Below are 10,765 nucleotides of genomic sequence, written 5' to 3' on the forward strand. Positions count from 1 at the left end.
ATTGTTTCGGGAGGATATTTTGCTTTGTATATGAATGAACGTGAGAGGACTGGATCGGAGGAGTTTTAATGTTTCGGGAAAATATTTTGCCTCGTATATGAGTGAAACGTGAGAGGATTGGATAGAAAACTTTCATTGTTTCGAGACATTTTGCTTTGTATATAATAGGTACCGTATAAGTTTATTTCGACTGCGTAATCAGCATAACAGACGATAAAATAGTAGATAAAACAAATAAATAATGCGGGTATCGCTGCAAACATTTGACTTATTTAGTATTATCGCAATGCAATTGCGGACACATTATGATCATCTATTCTTAAGAGTGTTACTTGCGCGTAACAGAAGCTGATGAGCATGAAAATAGGCCAAAGGATTTATGCATCGAAAAAGGTCGAGAACCGCTGCCTATTTTATCTCGGAGATCAGTGATTCTTTGTTTAGCATAAAAAGATTTTCCAGTACTTGGACATTTTCGGCGCATGAGATAGAACCAAAATAAAGTGACATAAAACTTGGTACCGGTACTGATATTATTAAATCACAGGATATCCAATCAGTTCTTTAATATGCTCCCAACCAACTCCAAGCTTGCCCCAGAAAGTTTTAAAGGATGAACACTTGAAAGATTTGACAACCCATTATTGTGTTTATTATATTGATAAAAAAGAAAGTAACAAATGCACGGAATATGCACAAAGCAGTGTGTACACAAGATGTAGCAGGGTTAATAGAGTAAGCTTTCTAAACCTATAAAACAATTGTGCTCAACAGATTCTGCATTATGGCGCAACTGCCTCATTCAAGTTTAGCTTTGACTAGAGTACTAGCCAGATGTATGTGTAAACTGTAAATACTTCTTGAGATGCACAAAACTGGTGAAATAATGGACCTGATTTTAAGAAAAACTCGGATTATGCAAGTTCTCTAGTATTTGAAATTATATCAATATGGCCATATGATTTTGGTCTTGATTTAGTGAAAAGATTGAACAAGTACGTCAGTGAACAGGAAGTTTTGTCACTGATTTTGGCAAACCATTTTTCAAAACCTCCATTAAATAACTTCCCAAATCCTCATCTTGATATGGCCATGAAACCAATATTGATTTACTTGCTGGACTGTCATCTTCATGGGTATTAAAATCATCCGACACATCCATAGCTGTTTCTGAATCTTTTTGAACTTTAAGTAAAACTGATTCAATCAATATATGTCCATCTGATGTGGTATTAACAGAATGTGACCTCAACAACTGCTTTAAATGTTCATATAATCGAGTCATTGTTAGTTTTTCAGAACGGCAAGCATTTTGTAATTCCACTGTTGATGTGAATCGTAAATCATGTTTTGGCAGTCCAAGTTCTTGTAATGCTTCATCTTGTTCTAAAAGTCTTATTTTATTGTCTTTCATTAGCAACGCTCCATGTATAATTTTAGAACATTTTGGGTTCGGAGTTGCAGTATCAACAATTTCAGTTTTGTGTTTGAGGAGTTTTAAAGACATGTCAACTGGTACACATGGCTTTGATGAGATGACACAGGTCTCCCCATTTGCTGGATTAAAGCACTCCAATCCTAATTCATGATTTATTTTTGCTTTTAAAAATTCCATTTTCTTTGCTTCACCATGAACCAACAACACATGCTCTGGTTCACACATACGAGTTAGCTGCATTATCCCTTTAGCATCAGCGTGTGCACTAAACGACATATATTGTACCTGCATTTTGATTTCAACCACCTTACCAGGTTGCAACTCGATTTTCCTCATACCAGAAAGGATTTTGTGGCCTACAGTACCTGCAACACAATAACCAGGCATTATGATGGTATTTTTGTCACTAGTACACCATTTTTTAAAAATTTCAAGAGACAATCCACTATGGAGCATTCCCGGGGTTGCAAAAACAACCATGGGACCTGGATTTTCAATGAGTGTTCTGTTGAATGGCTTGATATGTTTGAAATCGAACAAGTTTCTATCCACAAAAGTACTTTTTATCTTTTGATTTGTCCAAGTTATGAAAAGCTTGTAATAATTTGTTGCTTTTTCAGTTAAACCTGTTGAAAAATATATTGGAACTCTCAAATTCATGCGATCCCAGTATGACTCTAGTAAAATACAAAGTTCTTGTGCTCTTCCAAGAGCAAAAACAGGGATCAATACTTTTCCACCCTTATCAATTGTTTCATGCACTTTCTTCAGAAAATCCCTTTCTCGACATCGTTTCGAATCTCGTATAGTTGTTGCATACGTTGATTCAGTAATAAGCAGGGTTGGCCGGCATTTATCTACCCATGCTGCTCCAAGATGCCTATCAGGGGTCATATTATAATCTCCTGTGTATAAAACAGATTCAGTTCCAGCACGAATGTAGAACATTCCTGCTCCTAATACATGCCCTGCATAATACGCCTTAATCTGGAGTTCTTCGTCAACATATATGGTTTGATGCAGATTTGCCGTAACTACCTTTTTCATACAATCTTTGATCATTTGTGAGGTGAAAAAATTAACTTCACCTTTTTTATCAACAGTTATTTTTCTGTAGTCTTCCAAAAGGATTGGAGCTATTGCTTTTGTAGGATGGGTCATGTAGATTGGTCCATCATAGCCAACCATTTCAGACATGTATGGTAATGCACCACAGTGGTCCAAATGAAAATGGCTTATAATAACGCAGTCAATATACTCGGTTAATCGTCCCTTTCCACCAGTGACATATGAAAAGTCAGGAAACCTTCGATCATCGTTAAATCCCATGTGCATTCCACAATCTAACATCACATTTTTTCCACCAAGGGATATCAATATGCAACTGCGGCCAACATCCTGGCCTGCACCAAGGGGTACAACTTTTATGTCAGGCATTACTGCGTTACCAATTCAGCAATTATCAAAAGGCATATCTAAATGTATTAAACCATAGGATAGCTGCCAAATTTAAAACGTTGATATGTTAGGTCTGTAGGTGCTATAACTAACTGTACAAGTCTGCAAGTGGACTTGATGGCTTCCTCCACCATCAAGGTTGTGGTTTGCCATATGATTGAGGCATATTATGGGCTCACAGAAATACAAACTTTTTTCAAGTTGTTAAATTAATAAGTTCAGAAGTTAGCACTTCCATACAACTAGACTACGAAATTAAAATACAAAAATGAAAAAAACTATTGAAGTGATAAGTATAAGTATGGGTTTATTTCGACTCCATAATCAGCAAAACAATAAAATGAGTGCTAAAAATAAATAAATAAAAACTGATTATGAAATCAGGAGAGCGAACAACACCTTAGATAAGGTTTAAAACGTACAGAATGTATATAAGATGGAAGGTTTTGCCAAGAAGATGTGGTACGTGTTCACTCACCTAAAATAATTGAAATATTTCACACACGCTTACACGCAACCATATAGAAGTTATTAAGTAAAGGGAACATGAAAAATTACATACTGGTAGTTAATAAAAAATAAATAAATAAAAATTACTTGCCACACCATATTAATAAATTTATCATGATTGCCACTGCCAAATTGATCAATTTTATAAATGGGAGTGAACAGTAAAGATAAACTTTTATAAAAAAATATATTGTCAAGCTGATTATAGATGGAGTCAAATGCCAAAATGCCCAACCAAAGTTGCCAGAATTGGGTGCATGAAGAGGTGGGCTAGACCACTTCATTGCCCAAACTAGAGCCTATTATTGCCAAAAATAATTTTGAAAATGAAATTTTTTTAACTGAATGGGTTGGGGAACTGGGACTAATTTTTGGATGGCGTATTCAGGTGGGGGTTAGGATTGATACGAAAAAAAAAATTCGTATGCTACGCCCTCTAGAAGTACGTTAGGCACGAAACTACATTAGACTCCGACCGAACTTGGCCTACCAATATGATGTGAATTGGATTCACCCGTTCCTTCAATGGATGTCTGTTCGACCTTTGACACCCAAATTTTAGTAGATTTTGGCAAATTTTTGGTATACCTTTTCTCGAGATGGCGCTTGCAAACTTAGAATACTATTCACATATTTATCCTGCGGGAGAGAAAAACCGATTAAACGGCCTAATCATATGATCCTCGACGGCCTCCACGGGTACTAGTCCAGGGTATGAAATTAGTTAGTTTAGCGGTTCCCAACATTTTGTTCATGCAACGCCAAATTATCAGGGAAAACCTGAGAAAAAAATTGCTACTTTCAAATAAAATTCAATTTTGTGATCATCGTTGTGTATTTTATGTCTTTTAAAGTTTGTAAACATGTAGTCCATGTATGACTTCAGCAGCATTCAAAATCCCAATATATGCTTTGGAAAAAATCTTCGATAAGTTCTTTACACTTCACTCTTAGTCTTTTTCTTACAAAGAGAGAGAGATTTATTGTTTCGTCAACCAGAAAACAAGCATTGGTACAACAAAATATGCAAGTTAATTCGGTATGGACTGGTGGAAGCGATGCGCACTTAGGGTCATCAGAGTCAGCTCCCCCAAAATTCACCATTAAGATTCACAGTTAAAAGCGGTTAAAGCGTAGTAGTATATATTCACGGTTAAATCAAACGCTAGTATACCCTAGCCCAGCGTTTCCCAAACTGTGTTCCGCGGAACACTAGTGTTCCGCGACGCGAGGGTCTTCCGAGTGTTCCGCGACGCGAGGGTCTTCCGAGTGTTCCGCGGAAAAGCGATACAAATTACGACTAAATTGGTCGCCATAGCGATCACAGGATCCTGAAGAAGCCGTTCAATATCGCGTCACCGCCGGCCTGAAGCGGACTAACGTTTTAAGGGGAGAGCCATTTTCGTGAACCGTCGGCCTAGCTTTTTGATTGTCAAGTTCATTATCAAATTTACAGCAATCTTTTTGGTTTTGCTATAGGTAAACATGTAAGCTTAAAGAATAAAGGCAAAAGGGTCAAATGTTCCTTCTCCCTCTCTGCCTGGTTTTACTTTGAAATGCTCATATTAAACAAGATAGCTATGCTCAAATATATGGACACGTAGCGCCACCCAATGGCAATAACTTTGATGACGTCATAGCAAAAAAAAAAGTAATAGCCTTCTGGAGAAAAATTTTATCTTCAACCACTGAAAATTTCAAAGCAATTGGTCCAGTATTCGAAGAGAAAAGCGACTTTTTAAAAACGTGTCAAAGAACAACATCAACATAATATTGAAACGATCGTTATGTCCACTACGTGTCCAATAACTGATTTATTGATTAATATATTTTTAAAATAGGAAAAAATAAACATTTATGGTAAATGCTATGTTAAATATTCAATCATACTGTATTAATGTTTAATACAATTCTGTTAGTTTTCGCGGCGCATTTAGCAACACTAGTTCTCCTGGCGCAACCTTTGGGAACCGCTGCCTTACACCATTTTTCTTTATCAATTTTACACTTTCATTTTTCGGTGTTCCGCGAGACGAGATGAAAAGTGTGAGTGTTCCGTGGCCGAAAAAGTTTGGGAAACGCTGCCCTAGCCTACCATACGGTGCTAATTTTGGAAGTTTTATAAATTTGCGAAAGTAGTGGGTTAATAATATGGTCAACGTATCAGTCAAAAGCGAACAAAAACGACCACAAAACATTAGCCAAGATGTCTTATCGGAATCGCTCCCCCATTTACCTGTATTTGGCCTTATTTTATTGCCTTAAGTATTTTGCGTAGCGATCTCAATATCATTGCATGGCCTGGTTCCGTAGTTCCAGAGCCGTGCATATAAATATAACTAAAGAGCGCTCCATAAGTGCGTGTACCAATATGGAGGTAACTAATATTGTTCGCCTACTCTATAGACTTTATAGACTATAGGTTATTGCATTTTTATTATATAAGGCAAAAACAATTGTTTCCACTTATATCTATTGTATAATCGCCTAAACCAGGGGTTCTCAAACTTTTGGTGTTGCGGAGCCCCTGAAAAGGTTGACTATTATTCGCGGAGCCCCAAAAGAAATGTTAAAATTGTAGCTTTCCGATAAATATTCCTGAGTAAGTTAAAAGTACTTAACTTAAATTAAATGCTAAACCTTTTTAATGGGGTTAATGCAAGTCATAAATAAATCGAAATTTCAAAGATAAATTATATATACTCTTACTAAAGCTGTAAATTTGACACTTGACAAACATATTAATAAACTAGGGGTCGAATCTTTTCCCTTTTGACATTTTCGGAAGACTTAAAAAGGCCCGTAATAACGTGCGCGATTGCATTTTGTTACAATCACCGATAGTTTTTGTCAGCATGGCATGTTTTTAAACATCTTTACGCCGGTGTTTATTCTCCCTAAATCAAAAATTTTCTTCGCCATATACATGTATTTTTCCACAATGACGACGATAATTGCTTTTTTGTTCTCGTGGGGAATTATGAGTTCAATGTGAAAAACGCTTTTATAGGCATTGTAAATCACAAAATTTGGTGTAATGTTAGGTTTTCTTTTGGGTATTCATCGTATAGTAACTGCGAAATCGAAACACAGTCAATTGTGTGCGCGATTTACCTTTTTTTATTCTGAAACTACCGACGGAGCCGCATGCATTTGAAATAAATTTCAATCGTATTTTGCCCAGATCTTGTGATTTTTTAAACGGCGATATCTTGCTTAATAATAATCTCGAGTGCAAAAGAACAAATCAAGTTTGACAAATTCCAAGATCGCAAAAATACGACTCCAATTTATTTATAGTTGGCAGTTTATCACGTCTTTTATGTTATTTTAGAATAGTATTCTTTCATTTTAGTAATCCTAATAGTAATCTCGAATGAAACTTGAGTAACTATGAGTACAATTGAATTATTACGACAAGACACTTTAAATGCTCGCATCGGCCATGCATTGAATATTTTACGCAACAGAAATCTCGTTATCCGTTTTTTATAATCGCAAAGAATGTTGCGCGCAAATCCCCACCTCTTGAGAATCCTGGCTGCGCTCCAGCTTATAAATAATGTCATTTTTTAATTCCGCCTCTTTGCCATATTTCGAGGCTATATTGTTGTCAAATTTTATCAAAGCTGTTATTGCTTCTTTGAACAGCTACAAAACTAGTCATTATTTTGAAAAGTAATCGAATAGCTCGCGGAGCCCCTGGGTTTCTCTCGCGGAGCCCTGGGGCTCCGTACGGAGCACTTTGAGAACCTATGGCCTAAACAACCAAACTTTTTCAAAAACGAGATCCACATCAGACTATAAATTTCCAACGTGAGTATAATCGTGTTTCAATACCCACAAAAGGTCGCATATAGATCCATATGTAGCGCACTGGGTAGTAAAATAGACGAAAAGCTGGCCAAAACCTGAAACTTTGGAAGCATAAACGCAAAGATGGCGACGATCAAATTGCCCCGCGCTGCGACATCGCAACACCAGAGAGAAGATCGTTCCATGTATTTCCAATTCAGTGGCTCAAGCGCGTATCTTCTGATCCGTTTGACCATATATACGGTTTGACACACGAAAAAATTATTTTTAATACCGTATGTATATAAGTTGATAATACGATACAAATTCAAAGAATTCGGGCGTTGATTCGTGAGAAAGAAAAGTATATATACGCGAATTGTTGAATTCGGGCGGTGAAGCTTGAAAAATAAAAATACACGAGCGTGAACTCGGGCGTTAAACTTGGACGAGTTGAAGTTGAGTTGGTCCTGTCTGATCGTAGAAATCGTTCTGGTCCAGTAACCTATTTTTGTGTCAAAATTTCAGTTAATTGACATACCGCCTGCGCCTGATACTGAAGATTGCTTGCTTCCTGAAATGTTGACGTGTTTTCAATTGACTTGGTTACTGATAAATTGCTTCCCCATTTTGATTGACAAGAGCAGGCAAACTACACCGGAGTGTCGAATTTCATAGCAATACAGAAACAAACAAACAGATTAAACCAACCTTGGTATGATACTGAGTTATGCAAACTCAACAAAGTCAAACAAAAACAATAAAAACATAGATGACAAGCACAAATCACAGTAGGTCTAATGAACGAAGGAATCTTTATGCTCGACTCCTTTGTAAAAAGAAATCAAGTTATTAGCCTATATGGGTGGCATATGGGTCTAAATTTGCTACATCGAGACAAGTTCTTCCCTTTTTTTTAAAAAAAAAAGGTAGTTTTCAGCTCTGGGGAACTATAGACCTATTAGGCTTCTACCATCGTTTTTCAAGATTCTTGAAAAAATAATTTAGTACAGGTGAAGTTGCAGGAGTTGAAAGAAAGCGATTGAGAGATGAGAAATCATGTATCAAGTTAGGCTGACAGTTGATGTTGTAAAATATACAGGTCATTTCAGACTGTGTGATTTATCGAGATTCAGTGTGGATATAGTCTAGTATGCAAACACTGCAGGACTGGAACACATCAGATAAAATGCATTATGTATGAGAAATATTATGTATTACTCAGTATTTGAGGGTGTTTTTATTTGTCGAAAAACACTCATATTGTTCCAAATATGATTATCTTCCTCATTTTAGATACTGTACTACAAAAGAAAACGACAATGTTCCACCAATCAAACCTAACGCAGTCTATCAGCGCTATACCTGTAAGAATAAAATGGATCGAAGAAGAAATCTTGAGGAAAAGCGTAAAGGTAGGCTATATGAGAATCATAACAGTTGCAAACACCTTAGAAAGGCTATTCATATTGAAATACTTTGTCATTCTTCTGCACTTGAAACTGCCCATCAAACTGATGTTGAAGGTCTCGAAATTCATTGAGTTTTTTTCTCAACTATGGAGATCTTTTGAGGTCAACGAGGCATGAATAAAGCTGAAAAATTTGTTTCTTCACTGTATGGAAATAATGTAAATGATCCCAGGGCACGTCTTTTCAAAACTGGCAAATATATTAGATTACCGGTATACTCTTTTACTCAACAATGATTCACTAAAAAAAACATGTTCTGAAGGCAAATTACCAGGCAGGAATTCATCACTGTTGCCTAGAACCAAAGCCAATTATTCCCCCACCCATTGGCCATGGGTGGGTTCTTGATGATGGTGTTTTACGGTTTAAATTGATGGATCTACTTCCAGGCCCCAAATCAGTTTCTGAGTTGGCGAACTGCAAGTTTAAGGAAAATAGGTGTCAAAATAATTTATGCACGTGTGCCAAAAACAACCTAAATTGCACAGAATTTTGTATATACTGCAGAAAAACACGTTACACTTGTGGAGGAAAAGTCGATTTTCGAGAATGAAAATTTCGGGAGCAATTCAGAGGAAAGTGAATTAGATATTGAAGTAAATTTAATAAATAATGTTTATTAGTTTTTTCTAGACATCCGTTAGTACCGAAAGTCTCGTTCTTATAAATAATATTGCCTTTGTTTCAAATACACAGCCACATTAACTGAAAAAAGACTATTAGTGGGTCCAAGCTGTAATGCGTTCAGTATGTTCATTTCCATACAGAATTAAAGAATTTATTTAGTTACCACATGTGCGGTCACGGTGCAATTACACGAAAAAAATGCTGCTTTTAAATAAAACTCAATTTTGTGATCGTTAATGTGTACTTAATGCTTTTTGAAGTTTGTAAACATATATGCCTAAGATAAACTCTTCTTCCTCATCTCTGCTTGATTTTTCTTTGAAATGCTAAAAAAAAGAATAGAGAGAGAGAGAGATTCATTATTTTGTCAATTTAAAACAAACAGTCATCAATACGAAAAAAATACATAACACAAATAAAATTGCTTTGGTATTGACGGGAGGCAGTGATACGACCATGAGGTCGTCGAGGTAACTTCCACCATATTTGCTGAAGTGATTAAGGTTCGCATTGAAGATGACTATTAGAAAAGTTGGTCTGTCAAAAAATTCGATGTAATCTCAGAAAACTATTGGGGGAGGGCATGTTTTTTTTTGAGAACTCATTTACACAATAAAAGTTCTATATGCTTTATAATTAGATGATGGGAAATAATATTATTTACAAACATTCGATATAAGAAAAGAGAAAAAAAAAATATATACATATATAAACTCTACATCAGTGAATGATGGGCTCGAAAAATGTGGTAAAAATGTATCACCAGCATGACAAATTATTTGCATCTTGGTAGGATTACTAACATAATTAAGTCAGTAACAGTAATAAAAGATATTATATGAAAACAAAACACAAGGGGAAATTCAAGTTGATTACTATGGCTACAACAGAATAGCAAATGGTCCAATAACCAAACTCAATCCAAATAATTGAGTTGAGGGATTTATCATTCAAATGTCATGTCTGGCTAAATGTATGCCAGTTTGAATATGGTAAAAGTCGAACACTCAATCCTCAAAATATTTGTTTTGTTAAATACGATGCAGCATTATTTAGTCCTGTTAGTTCCACACTAACATATGATGAAAATGATTTAATTACAAATTTGGTTTCGACTAAATGTCAAAATAGTATACAAGATAGAATAGATAGGAACAATAATGATCTAAATTCTTTCTGTGGCAGAACAATTGCAGTACATATGTGAAATTTGACAAGATAGTGCTTCCTTTTTCATAAGACATAAATAAAAGGAGTAATATTGGCAAATGAATATATACAGTACATATACACTGTATGTACAAGGGAATCATAGATCAGATTTATCAGAGAACATTACAAAGATTTGCTAATAGATAATGGTAAATAATAATATATATAAACAAAAAATAAAATAAAAAATGTATATATACTTCATATCAGCGGATTATGGGCTTGAAAAATGTGGTAATATTCATATACACAG

The 10,765-nt window shown here is 35.6% G+C and overlaps 1 protein-coding gene across 1 annotated transcript; it reads right to left on the reverse strand.

Moving 5' to 3' along the window:
* Positions 1-645: 645 nt before the first annotated feature.
* LOC120343393 (integrator complex subunit 11-like) lies at positions 646-2,957 on the reverse strand. Its single transcript, XM_039412556.2, has one exon. The coding sequence runs from the start codon at positions 2,873-2,875 to the stop codon at positions 1,001-1,003; it is 1,875 nt and encodes a 624-aa protein (XP_039268490.2). The 5' UTR covers positions 2,876-2,957; the 3' UTR covers positions 646-1,000.
* Positions 2,958-10,765: the final 7,808 nt, after the last annotated feature.

This window comes from Styela clava, chromosome 3 (assembly GCF_964204865.1).
Source record: "Styela clava chromosome 3, kaStyClav1.hap1.2, whole genome shotgun sequence".
Taxonomy (NCBI): Eukaryota; Metazoa; Chordata; class Ascidiacea; order Stolidobranchia; family Styelidae; genus Styela; species Styela clava.

Coding starts and splice junctions, on each gene's coding strand:
- LOC120343393 (XM_039412556.2), bottom strand. CDS start 2,875: ATGCCTGACATAAAAGTTGTACCCCTTGGTGCAGGCCAGGATGTTGGC.